General features: G+C 28.9%; 1 protein-coding gene across 1 annotated transcript in view; it reads left to right on the forward strand.

The window, feature by feature from the left end:
• The window catches only part of LOC113377999 (CKLF-like MARVEL transmembrane domain-containing protein 4), a 61,898-nt gene that overhangs the window by 37,024 nt on the left and 761 nt on the right, over positions 1-24,113 (forward strand). The window contains exons 2-3 of the mRNA XM_026618484.1: positions 20,640-20,807; positions 22,035-22,148. Coding sequence (XP_026474269.1) covers positions 20,640-20,807; positions 22,035-22,148 — 282 coding nt within the window. The remainder of the gene's footprint in view (positions 1-20,639; positions 20,808-22,034; positions 22,149-24,113) is intronic.

Here is a 24,113-nt window from a genome sequence, read left to right on the forward strand (position 1 = left end):
TCTTTTTTTATATAACATCTATAAAAGCTTATGCCTGGCTGGAGGAAAAGGATCAACCGAAGCTTTACCCTGGCAAACGTGTAAAAAATAATAAATAACCAATAAAAGAGTAAATTAAATTAAATAAAGCAATTTTACAAAAGCTTAATTAAATAATTAGTTATTCCATCTCTGCTGATGAATATTTCTGACAAAATACCAAATCCAGGTTATTCACAGTGTTATCTCTGTAAACAATGCATCCATGAAATTTATATTTAGCATTGGTTGAATAATGTAGCTGTTATTTTGTAAATTCCTTTAAACTTAAAATATGTCATTGGACCTGTTCGCTCCCTGGCCGTTCCAAATCACCCCGTCTATGGGGTAAAAAGGACCAGGTCACAAGTTTCTGAAAAACAGTATAAAAAATGCATTTCTGCAATAATGAATTAGCTGGATGTTTTACTGAATATAGTCAGATAGTTGTTCGTTTGATATATGATATTTGTTGTGTTTTAATTGAACTTTTGTGTGTCGTCTTATCCTATTTATATTAATTATTTTAAAATATTCTGCATAATTGTTATTGCTCATTAATCAATTTTTATTGATTATGGATTATTTTTATTCCGCGAATGCTTAATTACGGTACGAGAAGTACAAGCAATTTGCCATAAAGCACAATGCCATGCACAACTAGTTTTTAGTTTGAAATGATATAATAGTGGATAAAATAGAAAAATGTAAGTAAAGATGGCCAAATCATTTTGATGTTAAATTGAGCAGTGTGACCTAAGTACTTAAGAATTGTATTCTCTATAATCTAGTTGTTGGTTTTTATTATTATGCTGTATATCTGTTATGCGATCTGTCTATTATGAAAACATATAATAATTGTTTTGTTATCTTTAGCGTATGACTTGTTTAGAAGGCAACCAACTCCCGGTTGTGTTATATTTCTTTACTATACATAAAAAGTATTTTTTTACTGTTTTTATGAAACAATGCTCCTTAAAAGACTACTCTCACTTGTTATCATATTTAAGATCTATAATTCCACGTGAAAATTTGTCTGAAAATGTCACACTGTTTGATATCAAGCTGGTCAAAATTGGGATCGAGCAATCGTAATTGCCAGTTCCGTTCTTATCACAAGACAGCGGTTTTCTTAATTTTGGTAGTTATACTCGATTTTTTTTGTTTTTTTTTTATATTTGATATATTTTCTATCTGACCTTTGTCACGATAAATGCAACTTAAGATAATGGATTGCAACGGCTTTGACTTACAATTGAGGTTAAATGAAACCACCATTCCAGTACTTCTCGAGTTAGCTTTATTTATTTGTAATAAAATTATTATTAATTAAATAATTTTTTTACCTTGATCGATGAGAAGTGCACGAGAACACTCTATATATATTTGACTCGTATTTTATTTATTGTTGTTTGATATTAGAAAATATAAATTTATTTATTTATTCGATAACAGAAATTTATAATATAATTAAATGTAAAGAAACGTAAACAGCTTTTCGCAAACTTTAATTCGAGTTTAACCCTACAAGGCTCAATTTCTTTTTTAATTTGCGACAAAAATATATTGTTTGTAACTGATGATCAGAAGATGAGGAAAACTTATAAAAATTTAAATAAACTCTTATTTTTTGGTAAAATTGTTTCAGTTCCATATACGGAACACTGAGCCTTAATTATACTTTTTGGTATTAATTTTTATTAATTTATTCTTATTAATTTTGGTGCAAGTGAATTATTTTGGAAATAGTTTTCTATTTGAATTTTTTGACTTCATTATTTTAAACGAAATATTTATTTTATATTTTAGTTTTCTAAATTACAACTCCCTTTTTGGTATTTTTTTATTGACGTGCATTTTGAGCACATGGGTTTAATGAATACATTGAATTGAGTCATATTATTGTTATTATTTAACTTTAGAGCTGTGTATTTCAGCATTTCTAATTTAATTAAAAATAATTTCTCATCATTATCATGGTCAGAGGAAAAGGATTTACTTTTTCTTCTTCGTTTCATATTGGTTGTATACGAATTGTCCTTGCCACTCGGATGCCGCCGCTCCGGCGACAAAATACATATTAATTCTGCAATTTGCGAGCGGAAAGGGTTAAAAGGTAGAAATCTGAAATTATAAATCGGATTAGTTAAGTGTATATATGCAATAAATTGTCAAGCATTTCATTAGTTTCATAAGTTCATGATATCATAATAATATCTTTGCATAAGATTAGTGCCTGGCGTCTCTATCTGTCCACTTACATTACCGTTTAATTGTTTAGTTCATTTCGGCCGTAAAGTTATTTCGGAAACAGAACTAATCGTGCGGACATCCATTGGCTTCGATCCAATAGAAGGGTGTTTATACTGTAAACTAGGTCATGCATGAATATATTTAATATTTTGTTAACATAATTTAATACGACATGTCAATTTCACCATCTTTTTATCTCATTAATTCTGTGACATGAACTTGAATCTTCGGCGAGGTAACGTTGATGATAGTTTAATACTTTAGCGAGTCATCCATCAGTTTCATTTCTGGATTGATAGTAAATTCGGGCTTATGGGAAGACTATTATGTCATGTTTTGCGAACTGAATTTGTTGGGCACCAATATTTATTGAAACTAGTGGGGCGCATGGCATCGTGCCTTAAGGCAAATTGCTGGAACTTCCCCTACCAAAAATTTTTTTTTTAAAAAAGATTAACATTTTTGAAAAAAATTGCTCTGAAAAAAGACTTTTTAAAGAAATTTTATTTTGAATTATTATATTTTGGTAATTCTGAACTTTTTTTCAAAGCAATCGTACTGCTTTAACTGCATAGAGGCAAAATATAGAAGCGCGTAAGCGCCGCGTCGCCGTCGAACGGATAAACACTGGTACGGAACCCATAGGGATGTAAACAAAATGTATACTTATTGTTAAAATCTCTATAAAATATCTGATAATTTGATGTGCATATGTCTAATGATCATTTTTGACCGCCAAATGGCATTTTTTTTTACTTTTGTTACTAGATCTCTGAAACCACTAGACCTACCTTCATGAAAATTTAATCAGTTCTTCATCTTGTTAATACAAGTAAAATGTTTTTTGAATTATTCTAATTGGACGCTCCGTTCTCCTAAAAACTGAGTTACGGTTTTTGGCACTTTTTGCCCCATATCTTCGGAACGGCTAGATCTGCCTTTGCCAAAAACTAATCAGCACGAATCTTTATCAATACGAATGGAATGTTTTTTGAAATATTCAAATCGCTTCATCCGTGTTCCCGAAATCGTCGACGAAAATTTGTATCCGAACACACACACATACACGCACACACACACACATACATCCATTTTTTTAAAGGTATGCCAAAATGTTCAGAAGGTTTTGAAACGTAAAGATATATAAAAAATTTCTTTTTCGATTTTTTTGCGATTACTATAACTTGCCCTACGGGAAGTTAAAAAATGAATGCTGCAGTAAATAAGATTGGTGTTTTTGATGTTAGTACCAATCTTATTTACTGCAGCATACCATACGTTGAAGATTTATATTATTATTTTGCCAAAATTTTGTTAGAAGAAAACATTTTAGTATCAGGCTCATCCTTACACTCCTTCAACCAATTCTTTACGAACATTAAATCCCCTACCCCATCCAATCTCAATACTAATGTAGTATATTCTGTTTCTTGTAATGACTGTGCTTTTCAATATATTGGACAAACCTCCCAATATGTACACAAGAGAATGAGACAACATGAACTAAGTGTGGTCCACCATAAACAAAAAAATTTCAAAAGTACCCTAGTACAACACTCTATAGAAAACGCGCATTCATTTAATTTCACTCCAAAGATTTTATATCATGAAAGTTGCATTTTTAGAAGGTTATTCGCGGAGAGTTGTCTCATTCTCATAAATGTTTCTAACAGTGTCAACATTAGATCAGATCACAACCTATTACATGATTCATATTTAAATTTTTTACACTTTTTGACAAACAATTAATATCGACTTCCTTTTAAGATCAACAATTTAAGCATTCACACCCTAACATATAAAAACACACACATACAATCTCACATCTCTCGTTCAAGTGTTTACACGTGTTACAAAGGACACACCAGTTTCAATTAGTTAATTTTCAAAAGCCAATCGAACAACATCCAGAGAACAATATTATTTGTGTTTTCAAATAATAATTTTAAAAAAGACAAATCTTTTAGTAATTTTGATTTACAAAATCTAATTATTCGGCGGAAAATTAACTCACAAATTCATTTTTGTTAAAAAAGCTTGTTTAGTGAAAAAGTGCTAACAAATATTCAAACATACAGGTAATTAATTCAACTTTGTCATTAACCTTTTCTTAAAAAATTTCCATAACTTTAAAAAAAAAAAAAAATTCTATTATGTTTAATATCCTGTTCTGATAATCCACTCATTTATTTTTATCATTTTTATCATTTTCATTTTGAACATATTATCATATTTCTGTACATTATTATATTTTTTTTGCAATTAATTCATTATTTAAGAAAAATCTATTTTCTTTTCCTAAACATATTGTTTGCTAAAATCTCATCAAGATCATGTTTCTTGACAGATGTCCTGAAGATGGAACGTACCTAGTTCCGAAACGTCGACAATAAACAAATAATTAAATAAAGAAATTGTTTTTTTAAAAACTTTTCTTGTTTTTTATTTTGTATTATTTTTGGATTCTTGTTCGAAACTCTACAAAATATACACAAATCCAAGACTCTACCATTCAATATATATATATATATATATATATATATATATATATATATATATGTATATGTATATGTATATGTCCTTTTTATGGACATTTTCGAGTTTCCCAAGGGCTCAAATGCTTCGAAATTGATAAAAAAAATCTCTAAAAGTTTTAGCTCTTAATATTAACTTTTAGATGTTTGTATGAAATTTTCGTATACAGACGTACAGTAATTTATTCTGACTACAAACGTTACAAGTATAAATAATGTATGAAAAATTGATATTTCAAACTAAAAGCATATAAATGTTAGAGATATTAGACATTTGTGCTTCCAATAAGAAGTTCCAAGTTCAACATCCAACTCGAACAGCTTAATGTCAAGCAGTAGAGACATATTGCTACCTATATTTTCAAGTGAAATTAAACCTTGCTTGGCATTGCTTCATTCGATAAAAAGCCATCATTGTTAGTTTTTCTAATAATAAATTTATAAAGAAGTAATAGGCTAACCGTTGTATTGTCTTCTAATGTCACGTCATTGAAATCGTTACAACAAGCTTATAGGACCATTAAAGATGCTGATTGCTGCTAGTAATATATGAAAATAAGAGAATTGAATATTAATGTTTATTTATTTTCTACATCATTTCTTGATTTTTTGTTGCCGTTGCATCATAAACCTTGATCAGTTTCTGGTTTGGGCGTGGTTTTACTAACTAGCTTTGGGATTTTGGTTAAAATTAGATAAGTTGTGGAATCATTTTTCAATCATTGCGTTTGATAAAGAATAGATTCTGGATTAAACAGTTTATGTTATAAATTACTCAATTTGTTCGAAAGTTGACCTTAGCAGGTTAAACATCGAATTATAATAAATTGTGCTTTATTTGTTGACTGATTACAAATTAGTTTTACATATTAATGTACATATTATATGAATTGAAACTATATATGATAGTCCATAACATATTTACTTTCAATGGTCATATAATATTATATTTAGTCATACTTCTAGTTATACATAAATTAAACGATAGGTATCATGTATACTTGTATATCACGATTTGATATTTTTAATTTGAATTATAAAAAAATAATATTTAAAATTATAATTTATTTACATTTATATTACGATCTCAATGTGTTTCATGCATTTTACATACGTTTAAATGAAGCTTGTTTAAGCGATTTAAGAGCAAATAGAAAGCTGAAATCTTTTAGAAAATAACGGTTTAATCCGAAAACAGTGAGCAACCTAGTTTTGACGCTCTTTGCCGCGTCTGATGCCATTGCATTTCTTTGCATAGAAATACGTAAACTTCTCCAATTTACTGATTGGAGCTGATGGTGATGATTGAGCATTACAGTATGATGCATATTTTTTATTACAATTTCCAATTAATTTATTATCAAATGGAATTTTAACATTAATAATTTTACTTTCGGTATGCCTCTACTTTAATTTCTTATTCTGAAGATAAAGCATTTAAGTGTTAAACTTTTCGTCCACATTTAAGCTTATACTACCGAATCGATTTTAAAAAATCAAAAACTGTTCGAAAGATATTAGTAGGGAATGGTACTGATTAGTTTTAGTTGAAAATCTACTGAGCCGTTTTCTTGTAATTAACTGTTGAAAAAAAAATTAAGCCGACTTTTATGGTTTTTTTTGGCAATATATATCTATCATGGTCTTATAGAACTTACTGAAATATTTTGGCCTAACGACAAGTAGTTTAATTTTAAAAATTCATCAAAGTTTGAGAAAATGAGTAGTTTTTTTGACGCTTGCTAAAATTAAATTTAGACGATTTACTTGGTATAACGATAGAGTACTTGGTCTTAATGAACTAATAAACTAAACCATTAAAGTCTTTTGGAAACTAGTTCAATTATAAAAATTATTGATTTTTGAAAATTTTCGTTTAGAAAATACTCCGAGTTAACGAATTTGTTCGTTTTCAATGATGTGTAATAAATCCACTCGAAATACTTTTAATCACTCATAAATTAATTTATATTTTATTGATTAAGTCAATTGTTTACACATATCGGGAAGTTCATGTAACTTTCCTCAAGGCAAAATACCAATACAAACTAGTTTTAATTTAATATTATTTATAAAAAAAACGCCAACTAATTTAATCATTATATGGTTTTCGATTTTTATCTATTTATAGGTTAATAAGTTTGTACATTCTTTTCTCCGCTGCTGAGATTTGGTATATATATTGTTTGACTAATAAAATGACTAATTAAATTAAATTATAACAATTTTAATGACAAGTATAAAACATACAAAGTATAAATGGTATTTAAGAAATAGGAGTATAAATGCTGAAATGGGGCTAGAAAATTGTTCGGTGATTTTATGGATTTTTGGAACTTAAGGAACATCATCTATTTTTTGCCTCTGCAATCGAAAGGATACTTGATTTCAGTAACTAAAATAATAATATAATAATATAATAATTAATATAATATTCAATATATGTATATATTAGTCAGATTACTATTTCATGCAGAAGTTAAATATCTCATTTTAGTTACCAATAGCCATTCTTCAATATTCAATTTCACTTTCCTTATTCTTAATCAACGAAGTTGTATTTCTTTTCAAGTTTGTGTACGATCTTCTGAAAAAGCATATGTCATAATATTTATTTTGAGATGATGAGTTAATTTGATTCGACTATTACAAAATAGTGTTTTTTGCACTTTCGGTAGCAAGTGGACCTTGACAGTTAACACTGTGCTTGAATATGGATACGGAATCAATTATGTGCGGAAAAAAATACAATCATATCTATTTATGGATGCCGTCACTTCTGACCACGTTATCAAGTGAGAATTTGTAAGTAATTTCGTTTCACATAATTATCATGAGTAATTAGTAAGAATTTATCTTACATGTGAGTAGCAGTGAATAATTATTGATGTTGTATGTATGTGTCTTGGGTTTGTCAACAAGTCTGTCTTGTATGTTTTAAATGTCGTCGTTCGAATTAAATTCAAGATTAAAATATGATGCTTGTTGACATTGTATATCATCTCCTATGATTTTATGCGGTTCATATTCACTTTTCTTAGACCGCGTGAAAATGATTGTATAAAACAAATATGAAATTTGTTTTTGTTTCAAGAAGTATTTATGTTTTGACGAATATTTTTTATTAAGATCTTAGAAAAATTAAGAGAGACGTTTGATTTTTTCATATTGTCATTGAAATTGTACCTATGGAAAAAATTATATAATCCAGTATAATTGCAGCAATTACAGTTTTTACATTTTCTTAATTGTTATTTATTTTAATAACATAGCTTACTAATATATATATAGCATAAGTCGGGGCACAAAGGTCCAATTTGACTTTGAAAACAAATTCAATTAATAACACATATCCTACAAACAACTATCTAACTTTGTTCAGTAAAACTCTCAGCTAATTCATCATTCTAAAAATTTGTTTTTTGCTTTTTTTTAAATTTTGTTAACTGACCTTTTTTACTCCATAGGCGAAATAAAATGGGACGGTTAGAGTCCAATGTCTTATTTTTAATTTTCATGGAATTTTGTGAAATGATAGCTACATCATTCAACCAATGTAAAATATAAATTACATGGGTACATTTTTTACTGAGATAACACTACATATAACCTTGATCTAGTATTTTGTCTGATATATTCATCAGCAAAGTTGGAATAACTATTTATTTAATTTATCTATTTTAAAATTGTTTTTCAACTTAATTTACTTTTTTATTTACTATTTTTTATTTTTTACACCTTTACCAGGGTAAAGGTTTTAATTGGTCCTTTTTACCCCACCCACGTGTAAGCTTTTATAGAGGTTGTATAACAAAAACTGTTTAGTCTAACTTAAAATTAACAATTAAATAACTTACTTACGTATACTTAAAAAGTATATTAGGGTCTCGTAAACTAAACAACAGTGTCCACTACCAAAAAAAATTAACAACGTAATAAAGTACTTTTGTTGTGAATTTTCAAACATTGTCGTTTATCTCCCGATAGCAATGTCGTAAGAGTCAAAGTGATGACTGGTAACACATCTTTTCCCCTCTACTTTCAAATATTGTTAAAATTTTGTTAACTTCACTTATTTTTGTGATATCGATGGTGGACTTTTTTATCCGTGGATCTTTAAGCTCCCTTCTACCTTATATCTATATATACGAGGTGTGTTCAAAAAGTACCCGGAATTACTAATAATTAAATTTCGCGGGTCTGGAGTGTCTGATTGTCAAAATTTTTTTTTATTGTGTTGGTATACATGCCCCTAAAGTATGATGAAATTTTCAGCTATATTCACTGTTTACTTTGTCTGTGGTAGTCGCTAAGGTTCGACGTGTTTTTCTGAGCTCGGCGATTTTTACAATGGAAGAATTGAAAAGTCAAAGAATTTGTATTAAATTTTGCGTAAAAAATGAAATAAAGTGTTGCAAAGTGCAAAAATTCACCAGATATGGCTCCGTGTGACTTTTTCCTATTCCCAAAGTTGAAGAGACCCATGAAAGGACGGCGGTTTTCCTCGATTGAAGAAAATCGCTGAGAGTGCTCAAGGACATATCAAAAAGTGAATATCAAGGGTGCTTCGAAAATTGGAAAAAACGCTGGCATAAGTGTATTATATCTCGGGGGGACTACTTTGAAGGGGACCACATTAATGTAGACGAATAAATAAATATTTTTTTGAAAAAACGAAAATTCCGGGTACTTTTTGAACAGACCTCGTATATATATATATATATATATATATATATATATATACTTACAATTTTATGTATATATGTAGGCATATGTAAATATGTAATTTAAATTTCCGGCATGTAATTCATCTGCAAAGTGCGCTACCTGCGCGCCGCTTTTAATATTGTGTTTATTTGTAGCAGCTATGTTGTTTATAATCATTATAAATTAGATTTCACGAATATGTATTTTATAAATTAGATATATGTTTACAAAAAAATATAGCACATTACACAAAAATTACAAAAAAGGTAAATATTTAAAGTGTGAACATTTATTGTTGATGCTTTAAATAATATCATCGCTTGTAATTATCCCCAGAAAAGACCTCAAGCATAACTTTAATTACATATGTTCAACTATTACAGTTAAGCAAGATAACATGTAAATAAAATTACGTTCATAATGTAACACTTTCTTAAACACAAAGTAATTAAATGCTTGAATACGGTAATGTGTATGCAAATTTCATTTTAAATTATTCGAATTATATCTCTTATTTAAGAAAGAGATCACGGCATGTATAAACGCTCTATGGGATAAAGAATCAGATAGCTCTCTTTTTTTCACAATAACATGTGATAATTACTTCTCTCAATTGATTTTTTTTTACTTAGTATGTAAACTCAAAAATGTACACAATGTGTGGGATACCACATGTGCAGCTTCAACGTACATTTACCACATGTATCGCTTCCAATCAAAAAAGCATCTGAAACAAAATATTTGTTTCAGCTATATATCTTCTTCAAATCAAAATATGCTCAAAAAATGTATGTTAAAAATTGTTTAACATTCGTATGTTATAAGTTTCCCTATATTTATATAAAGTAGACTATTTTCAATATAATGGGAACTTCTATAGATGCATATAAAAACTAGCAAATATATTACTATGTAGGATGAATATTGTAACTGTCGCAGTTAATGTACACTTTCATTTACCACGATTGATTAAATAATATCAAGGATTTTTTTATTACACAAATTCGTTTTAAATAAATAATTTTAAATAATCTTTTTAATATCTATTAACAACTTAAGGCAAATTGCTGGAACATTCCGTACCAGAATTATAAATTCGAGGGAAAAAAATCAGATTTACAACAATTATTTTATACATTTTCAAATAGATAATTATAATCACTGTATATTTTATCGTTCATAAAATATACAGTGAGGATCTTATTGCTCAAAGCGCTTGAGAAAGTTTGCATTAGCAGGAGGTGAATAAATGAATCCATCTGAAGATATATTTCTTACGATCAGAGTAACGCATTTGAAATATATACATTTTCAAACTGCATTGTAAATTTGAATTTCATATTTCAAGTATAAAACTTTTTATATTTTTGAAAATTTTGAAAATTTTTTTTCGAAAAAATTTTGAAATTTGCTCGAACCGTTTAAGTAAACTTTAAACATTAAAAATCTTGGTAGGGAATCCAACAAAATTATAACAAAAAAATTAGTACTCATTTTTCAAAACTTTATCAAATATCTAATAATTAGATGTGCATACGTCTAATATTCATTTTTGACCACCAAATATCGTATTTTTTTACTTTTTCCTCTGTATCTCCGAAACCGCTACCTGCCTTAATTTTCATCAATTATTCATTTCATCATTACAAGTAACATGTTTTTTGAATCATTCAAATCGGATACTCCTTTCTCTCAAAAACTGAATTACCGTTTTTGGCACTATTTGCCCCATATCTTCGGAACGGAAAGTCTTCTTATCAATAGGAATCGAATGTTTCTTGAACCAATCAAATCGGTTTATTTGTGCGCCCGACGAAAAATTGTATCCAAACATACATACATACTACACACACACACATACAACCATTTTTTCTAAGGTATGCCAAAATATTCAGAAACCTTTGAAACGTAAAGATATGCAAAAATTTACATTTTCGATTTTTTTGCGACCTTACCCAACGGGAAGTTAATAAAGAATGTTTATTTTTACATTATCACTATATGAGTACTTTAAAATCGTAATATAGTATTCCGCAGATTGCTGCTTCTTTGTAAAACTTTTTCATGGTACTTGAAACTTTTCCATATGTACACACATAATTAATTCAATAACCAGACCGTGAGTAGTAACTTATTACTTTGAATAATGTACTGTAAATTTTGTAGTTCGTTGCCTCCAAAATCTAAATTATACTTAACATAGAAAAAAGTATAGAAAAGTCTGTTACGGAATTGGAATGATATTTTTAACACATGCACGGTGATCAAGAGTTGTCATTTGATCCGTGTAGAAGTGATGAAAAAACGCGTGCACAAGACCGAAAACTTGTATTTTATTTTTAAATCTATAGCTTTATTCTTGATTATAAATAAACTTACGTTTTTTGCCAGTGTGGGACTAGTTCCACGGGTTTTGTTTATATTTTGCGATGGAGAAAGACAGAAACATAATAATAAAGATTAACATGCAGGTATTTCTCAATTTGGAACAACTTTCAGTAAAGAAGTTAATGTAATACAACTCCCTTATCTACTTATTATTTTTCAAATTTATTATATATGTATATTGTATATATATATACTAGATGACATGACAGTATACAATTCCTGTCCTGTATCCACGTCTACTATTTAATAGTTCAAATTTTTTTAATATTCTATTCTATACTTTTTAATATCACATTTGATGGCTTGTCTTTGAGATTCATTTATGGTGTTAGCATAATCAGTATAAAATCAAATAAGCAGTATAAAAAATCAAAAAAAAAAAAATAATATAGTATCTGCGGTAAAAGAACAATATCACACTCGATTTTACCACACAACATAATTGCTTCAATAATTTAGTCTATAATTTTCGTAATCTCGTACGATATATTAGTTGCTTTTTGGCAATTATAATTTTTATAGCACATTTTTCTTAATAATAATTAAATTAATATTATTGTTTATGTTCAAATATTAGGTGAATTAATTTGTAAAATCTAGTTCATATGAGAACTTGCTAAATATTCCATATTCAATGCCAAACAAATAAATTTTTCACACATGAAACAAAATTCTAATTCAGTTTTTTAATAAGTTGAAATATTTTTTGTACTGTTAAATAATTTAGTAAAGTAAAGGAAATTTCAACATGCATAAGTTTAAAAAAATGCAATTTTGGACTTATTGCGCTATTTATTAAACTGAATTATATAACTTCATCTGCCAAACATATACTGTTAAATGTATTTTATATTATTTTAATTTTTGGCACATCTCAGCTGCTTTTCGGCAATAATAATTTAGACATTACATTTTTCTTGTATATTATATTCTAATATTATCTAGGCTCATAATTTCAGCAAAATTCAAATTTTAAGTGAATTGATATTTCTAGCAGATGACAGTTCAAATGTTTCAATATCAAACAATAATAAGTGTTTTTTTGTAATTTTTGCCATCTATTTCTACATAACTATAGTTTTATCGTTCATTAAATCTTAAATTTAATCTTAAATTTCCTTTGATAAACTCTAAAAAGAATTGTCAAAATCCGAATAACCGTTTAGGAGAAGTATCAAATCATACACCCGTACAGAAGAATTTTATATATAAGATTATATATATATATATATATATATATATATATATATATATCAAATAATGTGCAGTTATTTGTCTCAAATATTTTATGTGAATGTTAATCAAAGGATTATAGATTCGATCATCTTTGGCGGCAATATATTGATTTTACTACAATTTTCTTCTTTGAATAGAGTCTTCAATATATATTAAAATTAAAAGCATAGCAAAACAGATAATTGGCTTTATTTCAATGGATCCTACACACTTGTTGAATGCTTGATGATATTTTTTATGTATAGTTCTAAGTAAAATTGGACATGACTGTCAACTGGAGTAGTAGCTTTCTGAAATGTGGCAGTTGGCGTTGACATTTAGAATACTCATAAGGCAAGTCTTATCGTTAGTACAATGTAACGATTCCATTCATTCACATGTCAGCTTTAATAAAGAATTGATAAGTCTCCAGACACATTAAGCCTTCAATCACGACGATATTCAACTGCACCATCACAGTTGACCCATTGTGCGCGTTGGATGCCATACAGCCAATCCAACTCGGCCAGACATCACAAAGATGACCCCAGGCCGCTGTAACATTTATGTACGTGACCTACATTGTCGTGATAATATTTGTTTTGAATATACGCGTGTGTGTGGAGAAAACAAAACATTTATTTGGTTAGGGTTCAGTATGCAATTCAAGTAAACGAAGAAATTTTAGTTTCCGTGTTCGTCGTGTCAGTTCGAACCCATTTGTGATGCTTGTCACATAAGTAAAATCATTTTATGTTTTAAACGAATGTAAAAATCTAACTAGTGGTACCTTAAGACAAATTGTTGGAACTTTCCGTACTGATTATTAAAATTAAAAAAAAAGTTTTTAAAAAAAACTTTAAATCTCTCAAAAAAATATAGATTTCTCGGAACTTTGAAATTTTTGAAAAAAATTTACTTTTTCGAAAAAAAATTCTTTCAAAACTTTTTTAAAATTTTGACTTTTTTCGAAGCAATCAGCTACGTAGGGACTAAATATTAAAGCGCGTAAGCGCCACGTTGCAGTGTAACGGATAAACATTGATACGGAACCCATAGAAATTTAAACAAAATTTATTTCAATCTCTATAAAATATCTGATAATTTGATGTATCATATGCCTAATAATCTTTCTTGACCGTCAAATGGCTTTTCTTGCATTTTTCATTGGATCTCCAAAATTGCTAGATTTGCCTTTTTAAAAATTTCAGTTATTTATTATTTCAGTTATTTATTTTGTTAATACAAGTCAAATATTTTTTGAAATATTGATATCGGACGCTGCGTTTTCTCAAAAAATGAATTTCTATTTTTGGCACTTTTTGTCTCCTTATTTTTGAAACGGTTGGACCTACGAAAATCTAATCAGCACGCCTCTTTTTCAATAGGAATCGAATGTTTTGTGAATTATTCAAATCGGTTGATCCGTGTTCCCATAATCGTCGAAAAAAATTTTATTCGCACATACATATAGACACATATATACATCCATTTTTTCTTACGTATGCCAAAATGTTCAGAAGGTTTTGAAACGTGAAGTAATGTAAAAAAATAAAATCGATTTTATTTGCGATTACTATAACTTACCGGTATCAAGTACATAACTACATATAACCATTTCAGTATAAAAGAACTTTACTATTTCAGTGAATTTTTTAATATCATGCTTGAATATTTTTTTAGTTAAGTCACAAATGAAATTTTGATTTTTTTCTTTATTCTTATGGTTGAGGGTATTGCGACATAAACATCGACGAATTAGTTAATGTAGATGAAAACAATTACATTTTAGTCAAGTTTTCAGATTTTAAGTTTGCATAAAAAATGCCTTAAGAAAAAAATGAGATGAAATGATTGAAAAGTCATAAATAAATTTTTTGAATATTTCTCAAAAATGATGCCTACTACTTCGAGTTTCCTGTCATGATCGACTAGTTTTAATGGCATTTTTGTATTTATTTCTGAAAATATGTCGGTCAAAGGTAAATTCCACAACGTGAGTCTGTGATTCACATTCATAATGATGTCACGCCGTGGTGTCCCACTCGACGGATATGTCTTCGATGCAGGCGTTTGCATCGTTTGAATCGTTTGCATCGCGTGGGTATCGCATCGTTCCTCTTTATTACCAACAAGTGCATCTGTAAGAGAAATATAAGATAGCTATCAAATCTCAATGTATATATATTGAAAGTAATGCTATTATATAAGTTATTTCATTTTATTTTAAAGTAAAATGTGGATGATAGTAATATATTCACATATTCAGAAATAATAGGAACTTACCACCGGTGCAAATAATGGTTCTAACGCAATAATAACTAGTGGCGCTTGACAAATGCTTTATTTCTGAATAATTTTATATTTGATTAGTTCAGAATAATAACTATAAGAGAACAAAAGTGAATTAATAGTTTCAATTGCAGTTGTATCATATGTGTCATATATATGAATAGAAAAAATAAAATGTAAATTGGTATAGAGTAAAAAGTTCCCCCCGTATTAGGTTAAAAGTTAGAACATTTCACACTATTTTCTTTCGAAACAACTCAAAAAAAGAATGGGGTTTTCTCACCGTCAATACGAATCGAATGCTGTTCTTAACGGTTTACATCGGTTGATTCATAAGAGTTGACCAATGCTTTCAGTTACTTAATACAATTAGGCTAAAATTATAGCACTTTTTAGCAATATGTTTGTCTCGAATATAATCTTGTACGTCAACTTAATGTAAAAACTGATTGTTAATACTGATTATATGAAGGTAATTTATATCAATGAATATAGTATATTTAGCAATGAATGTTTTAACCACATACACCAACCAGGACAAGAAAAAAAGAGTGCGCGTAAGGTTCACACTCGATTGAAGTAAAACTTTTTGGCTATTGTACAAGATGGCATTTCAGTTAAAAATAAGTACATCATATATCAATTTTGAATATTGTTTATTAATAATATCGTAAGACTCGTGATGCACATATTTATTAGTGTCAACCATTATACACATTTATATAATGATAAATTATAAATTATATATTTATAATAGCATTAAAAATATGTTTAATATTTACAAACAATAAAGTCATACTTCAAATATGACATGATCGGTTTGTCATTGTAATTAGCATTTAGAAATGAACCTTCATTAGAGAAACGAAGTAATTGCTGATTAATAACTTCTATAATATTCGTTCACACAGTGGATTATATTAAACAAGGCCTAAACAAATATTGTTTACGCAACTTCACTCATCATGTAATAATTGTGTTTGAAGAACTTCGTGTAATTAAAATTAACATACATTCATTGACTGATTATTATATTTTAGTATTTTTTTTTACTTTTTCGCTGGCGATATAATCTCATTCTTTGAACAGCTGTAATATCTGTTTTGCCTAAAACATATTTTCCATTTCAATAACTTCAAAGATTTATAAAAACTACGAATAATATAGAAATTATTTCAATAAACTTATGTTTCACACACGGCGCAAATGCTGCATTTGTTTTATTATTTTCATTATAATTATTTACGGGGGACAGGGTAAAATATTCTTCAGATTCAGGCATTTTTTATTAAATCAAGATTTGTACTACGATGTAACCTTAAATACAACGCATACAGCGAAAAATCTCTATTCGCTCGACACGACGACTAATCACAATCAACCCATTAAGAAATGATATCATGGAGAGCTGATAAATGATATCAGATTTACTCTCTAGTCGCATCTAAAGAAGTTTTACTTCAAAAATAGATAATTATCATCTTTTATTATTCACAGAAAATATAAAGTTTCTAATTAACATTTTAAACAAAATGCAAAACCTATAATTTTTTCTAGGGCAAAGATAGATAACGGACTCTTGCGTAGGTTGTATTTAATTGCATTAATTTAGCATGATGTCATAATCTATTTATAGATACTATCTATGAATTCAGATTTTTTTTAAAAAAAAAACTATATATACAGAATTAACTTGAAATATATGCAAATCAATATTATTGTAATGTCTAAGATGCTGAATACATTGCACATTCAGCAAAAACAAGGTCATATGACCTAACAAACGCGTTGGATGCCGCTGATTACGTATTTTATACACCTTGCCTCGTCCGGAATCCGTCTCTCACTTTGCCTTCGAGATGCCCATATTAAGGATGAAATTCCAAACGGCGTGAAATTATTTATATTTTATTACTAACACTTATGATAATCGTATATAATCATCTAAGTTCCTGTCTGATTTGTATTACATATAACGCATAGTTTACATAATTGCTACAAACTATTTCATCAGAATTACTTTGAAGACTCCAGGTGAAGCGCAACGGTAGAGATCTAAGTTTGGAATTTACATATTGAGTTATACTTACTTATTTTGTCCTGCCCTAAACTTGTATTACTTTTGATTCAAAACATGTTTTTTGTCAAATAAATTAGCGCGAAAGAGTGCGATGAACTCTTAACGGCAGAAATTCAATCAAATAATTGTATACGCCTAGATAAAAGCAAATCAACTTTCGTCGATGTTTCGGATAAAAAATGCCTATCAATTTTAAAATTTAAACATAAATCTCAGAAACAGCTTATATTAATCGACTTTGCAATATACCACTTCTTCTTGTTAATTATATTTTAAATTATCAGATACATTTTAATTAGAATTTGTATTGTACAAAATCGATTATAGCATTATATATATTTGTGTGTGTTTATGTTTGTGTTTCTCTTACATCATCCATAGTTGCTTCAACTTATCACCTGTTAAAAGTTACTGTAATCACTTAAGTTTTTTCACCAATTGAATCAATGCCAAGTTTTAGTCGCGACTTAAGGTATTTATTGTTTAGTAATTATTGTACAAGTAGTTCACAGCTGTTTTTTACGTTTACATTTTTATTTGTGGGAATTACACTAATTATACTTTTCTTTTCAAGGAATTTTTTTTTTTTTAAATCTTGTTCGTAGGTTATGTGACTTTCATATATTTTCAATTTATAATTATTGACTTCATATGTTTTGCATTTTGGCTTCGAGAATATTTTTAATGCATTAACCATAAATATTGAAATATATTTATTTTAGCATAAATCTATAAACATAATGATCAGCACAAAATCATTCCTGAATAGATCAGAGTATATCTTAATATTTATGAAGTATGAACAAATTGAAATTAGTTTAAAGTTTTTCGTGACAAAGTTGAATGCGTACCGATAAAATTGACCAGTTCAATTCTATTTTCAAAGTAAACCGCAATATGGCATAAGATATGAGTGCTGTCTTCACGACTATGTATGAAGTTAGGAACACATTTATCTAATTACCCAGTTAACACACAACAGTGATGACCCACTTCTTATTAGTCTAATTGCTAAGTTGTCGCCAGTTTTGGCTGGCTAGTAAATGTGAAAGAAACCATTATGCCCCCATCAGTGCTATAATATTCTTTTTTGTAATGCGAGCTCTATATTCTCATTCATTTGTCTTTTTTTCACCTATTTGTTTTATATGATCTAAAATTAAAAAAAAAAACATTTTGAAATAAATCTAGTATGATCAATCTATTAACATTTCCTGCTTTGTAAATATACACAAGAAAACTTCAACCTACTTGGAGTATGCGGAAAGTGGTGATCTATTTAAATAAATGCCTTTTTAGATTGTAAATTGATGATAATATTGATAAATCCATTTTCCACGTTTGATATTGATAATGCTCTGGCAGATGAATAAACTGCTCAGAGCTGCCCTTGTTTATACTTCGACAGATAAATATTATTCTTCGACAGATTCAAGCATAAAAACATCAACTATCGTAAGCAAAAGTGTTATTAATGAAACTTCTTCTAGAGCATGAGGCATCGACTTTTATATGACCAGAACACCAAAGAAAACAACGCACATCAGTAGAAAAATGTCATATTATAGAGAAATATTATCTTCCATTATGTTTTCCGGCGTATTATCTGATTTATGAATATTATTGAAAATATAACTATGAAAATATTTATAATTTTACGAAGGGTTTCTTCTTAATAGCTTTTATTTGTTCTATTAATAATTAATTCAAGATAACAAAGAAACTTAAAAAAGAAGAAAGGTTGTATATTATATAAGGTAGGGCGGTGCACTAAATCCAATTTCAATTTAAGAGATTATACTGTCTAAACCAAGTGACTGTCATAACACATGACATGTATCGAACAAACAACTATCGAACTATGTTTAGTAAAATTTTCAATAAATTCCTAATTATAGAAATGTATTTTTACTATTTTTCTGAAATTTTTCATCTGTCTCGTGCTAGGGCAAACAGATCCAATGTCGTATTTTGAATTTTAAAGGGATTCGAATAAATAGTCGCTATATTATTGAAACACTGCAAAATATAAAATCTGTAGGTACATTTTTTACAAAGATAATACTGTATATAATCTTGATCTAGTATTTTGTCAGAAATATTGATTGTTGGAATTGAGAGTTCGAATAACTATCTCTTGTAAAATTGCTTTTTCTAACTTAATTTACTTTTTTCTTTGTTATTTTTTTGTTATTAATCACATGAGGTTTTTAGGGTTTGACAAATACGAAATGTCACGTGGAGGAGAGTGGGGTATAGTAAGATATAACGTGTACTTATTTTGTACCTGATTTTTTTTACAAAATTATAAAAAAATGAAACATTTTCAAAAAAAAATAAAAAAAATGTCGTAACTAAAAATGCGCTTGATGTTTGGTGGGGGGAGGGGGTAATTTTGAATATCACCACGTATCACCAAGAGAAAGGGGGGTCTAAAAATCCTTAAAAAGTCAATTAATGGACGCTCTCCAACCAAAAAAACTAACAAAGAAAGAAAATATTTTTATTATGGATTGACATTTATCTTCTAATAGATAGTTGTAAGAATCTAGGAGATGGCTGGTTATATATCTTTTGTTCTCTACATTCAAGTATTAAAAAATCTTGATAGTCCAGTCACTATAATGACTGGACTAATAATATTGTTTAATAGTACAATATAGTAAGTTCACTAAGAAATTTGAGATACCCAGCTGTAAGTCTGTAAATACCCTAAAATAGCACAACTTTTAGGGTGCTATTTCAGGGTATAGGGTGCGAATTTCGAGATTCTTACCTAATTTAATCTTAAATGACTAACCTATAACTTTACTTGTTTCTGAGATATCGGTGGTAGACCTTTTTAACCCCGCTATAATACAGGGATATTCCTTGTGTTAGCGATGAACATAAACACACACACACACACACACACACACACACATATATATATATATATATATATATATATATATATATATATATAGGTTATATATTGACCACATTTGCAGCTGATGCGTTAAACAAAGTCGTCTCTTGAAGCAATTTGATTTTATCTATTCGTTAATATCTTAAATGATAAACCGACAAAGTAGTGTACAATTTATACCTTTGTTCATATTGATATATTTAAATAAAATAGTGTTGACTGATTTCAAATTGTTTCGTTTCAGTTTTTCGGCATAATCTGCATGTCGTGCGCCTCACCGGCTTTGACCTCCGCAACACATTGGTTCCTGTTTGTGGCGGTAACGTCATTCATTGCAACATTAATATGGGTGTTCGTTTACCTGCTGGGAATTCGAGAGGTGCTACAACTTCCCATCAACTGGCTGTTGACGGTAATATGCAACTACGGTCTATTGCTTTTCTATTCAATTCAATGTTTTCAAACGATAGCTACAAGATAGGGATATCCCGTGCTAATCTTGTGTTAGTGATTACATGGATTGACTTTTTTACGCATATACACAGGGACGGTCCTGGCGTCCTCAGCGCCCACATGCATTTTTGTTCCTAGCAAATGTTGTCCAAAAATTAGTAAAAAGATGAATGATAATGAAAAAACTATATAACAAACATATCAGAATCTCATTTTGGCGCCCCCTAAGGCGTGCGCCCGCATTTTACTGCCCTGCATATACAAATATATATTGTTAGCAGGATTGTTGTTGCGGGTTGTAGAGATTTTACAATCACACATTAATTTGTAATTTACTTCTTGTTACATGAAATTACATAAAATATTCTGAAACACATATGAAAAAAAAAATTCATATTTTTCACGAAACCATCTGGTGGCGAAACGGAGTTTGCTGGGTGTGCTAGTATATATATGTATATATATATATATATATATATATATATATATACATATTACGATTTGTGAAACTCTTTATCATATCACAAAAAAATATTTATTATATATTATTAATGACTTAGAGTTAAATTGATAATAATCAATAAAAATATCTAAGATAAAATATTCCGTAAAAAGTTTATTGGTTTATTACATTTTTTTATGTTTTTAATGTAATATCTAGAAACCAATTGTCGTATTAAACTTTTTTTCATGTGATTAATATTTTATTTTAGATATTTTTCTATGTTATTTTTATATTTTTTTGGTTTTAATAGTTACTATGTTCTTAGTTAGCATTATTTGAAATCTTATTTTGAGTGCTTGAATTTACATATTATTTATTAATTATTGAAGTATTTGTCTTTAATGAACTATTTTAGTACTTTGAGTACACCATTCGCTTTAGTTAAAATTAATAAGATATATATATATATATATATATATATATATATATATATATATACGTATGTATGTATGTATGGATTTTAGCCACCCCAATATATGATAAAATTAAAAACTGCCGGTATTCATTTCAATATGAGATTTAAAATATCGAATTTAAGATTGATTATATTATTGTGGATTGATTGTACGAGTATATTGGAACAAGAAAAGATATCATAAAAAATAATTTGTTTGAATGCTGCTTCTTTGTTAAGAATTGTTAACGACTAGCTAATTTTTCTTAATCTGTTTGTCTATGCAGGAGCTGGTTAACACTGGCATCATCACCGTGCTATATACGATCGCTTTCATTGTGCAGTTAGCGAAATGGTCCGGGTTGGCTGGTTCATTCGTCGCATCAAACATTACGGCGGGAGTAAGTATCATATAATATTACATTATAAAGGACGTAATAAAAATCGTAATACACCCAAACCTCGCTTTACGGCCTAGATACGTTCCGCGAGACTTGGCCGTAAAGCGAAAAGCCGTATAACGAATCAATTATTCTAATACGTATTCATACAAATTCAATGGGATCGGTTCCAAATTTAATAAATACATAATATGGTTTATCATTCAAAATGCATTTTATTTTTTTATATTGTTTAAATTATAAACATATTTAACAAGAACATAAATTTTAAATTTACATAATTTTTAAATAAAAATGAAACAACTAAAACCTACAGAACACTGTCACCATTTTGCGCTGGTGGTTTGAAAAATTTGTCTAAAGTTGTTTGTCTTGCCTTCTTGTCTATTTCTTCCTTTAGTGATTGATAACAGCTAATGGCTGAGTTAATTCCTCGAGACACATTAGCGCTACGTTCGACGTCAGGATCGTTTTCAAGGAGGATGTTTATTCCTTGTTCAAAATATGAAAAAGCGCTCGACATGATTTTTGATGTTAGCTGTTTGGATACAACAGGTTCTGTATCTTCATCAATTGCCGGCTCTGCTTGCAACTGAATGAGTTCCTCATATGAAAGGGGTTCCCTATCAGCTGCAAGTAGATCCAGCACATCAGATTTGTTTAAATCTTCAAAACCGAGATTGCGCAATATATCGACATAGAGAAAAAAGCCGTTATAGCAATACATTTTAGGCCATATATCGAAAACGTACCTTAATCAAAGAGGGCCGTTATAGCGAAAGGCCGTATAAACAGCGGCCGTATAGCGAGGCTTGGGTGTATTAATATAGCTTTGGTGAAACTGAGGATTAGGACAATTATTTATAAATTGTATTTAGCAAAAACTGGGGTATTTAACAGTACTCATAATACAGTTGACAAATTCGATGGTCATTTCTTATTTTAAAATTACAAATGTCTTTTCAAACATTCTACACCAGTCATTCTCTGTAGTATATGTAGGGAGAGTACAGACATAATGGTATGGTGTTTTGTTTTTTAGTGATATTTATTTATTTAATGATATTATAACCAGTCTCAATTGTTTTTGGTTCATTGACCACCAGTAATATCGTATTTAAATTAAGTATGAACTATAATAACATATTTATTAAGGAAAAATGCAAACTATTACAAAAACCATTTTGTCCATATAGTACGGATTAAATGATATATAGGATAAGGACATACTGAGATGCAAATTTTTAAGAAAGCAGTTCACAAATAAAACATTTCGTCCTCTTTCGGACATTGGCACATGAAGCACGAACCCAAAGGGTACAAATCTTACATCGTAACCAAATCTCCGCCGGGCTCAGAACGAAAATAGAAGGTCTTGCAATAAATGCAAGTCTCTTCTTTTACCTAGTGAATCTTTTGCTCTGTTTTTAGCAATTATTTCTTGCATATCTGGAGTAGAAGTTAAAAACCAATCAACTTTGACAGGTTTTGATTTTTTTCTTGGTTCATACTTTACATACTTGTGAAATAGTGCTATTGTCCATTGTACAAGTATGTCATTTTGTCTGAAATTGAACAAAAACGAATAATTAATCAAAATTCCACTAAGAATCTGACTATTGCAATAAAATTGATCAAAATCACTAAAACTGGCATAATTTAATTGAAATAATTACGAATATCAATAAATAGGTCTCCAAAAAAACATGAGAAAAAATTCCTTAAAATAAACTTTTCAAGACGTGAAACACGTTTGAATTGATTACTGCGACAAGACTGTGACAATGACGCTCGACATCTGACAGGATTATTATTATGGCTTTCTTCATGTTATACAGTCGCGGCAACGTGAATAAAACTAGCCAATTTTTAAATAAGGCCACTATGTCATTTTGTCCATATATGCCATTTTATCTGTATTTCCCCTACACGAGGGCTTACTATTTTTTTTTATTGATTAACATT

The sequence above is a fragment of the Ctenocephalides felis genome, unplaced genomic scaffold (assembly GCF_003426905.1).
Source record: "Ctenocephalides felis isolate EL2017-DRISC unplaced genomic scaffold, ASM342690v1 CF-g0.4_SCAFFOLD_01886, whole genome shotgun sequence".
In the NCBI taxonomy this organism is placed as follows: domain Eukaryota; kingdom Metazoa; phylum Arthropoda; class Insecta; order Siphonaptera; family Pulicidae; genus Ctenocephalides; species Ctenocephalides felis.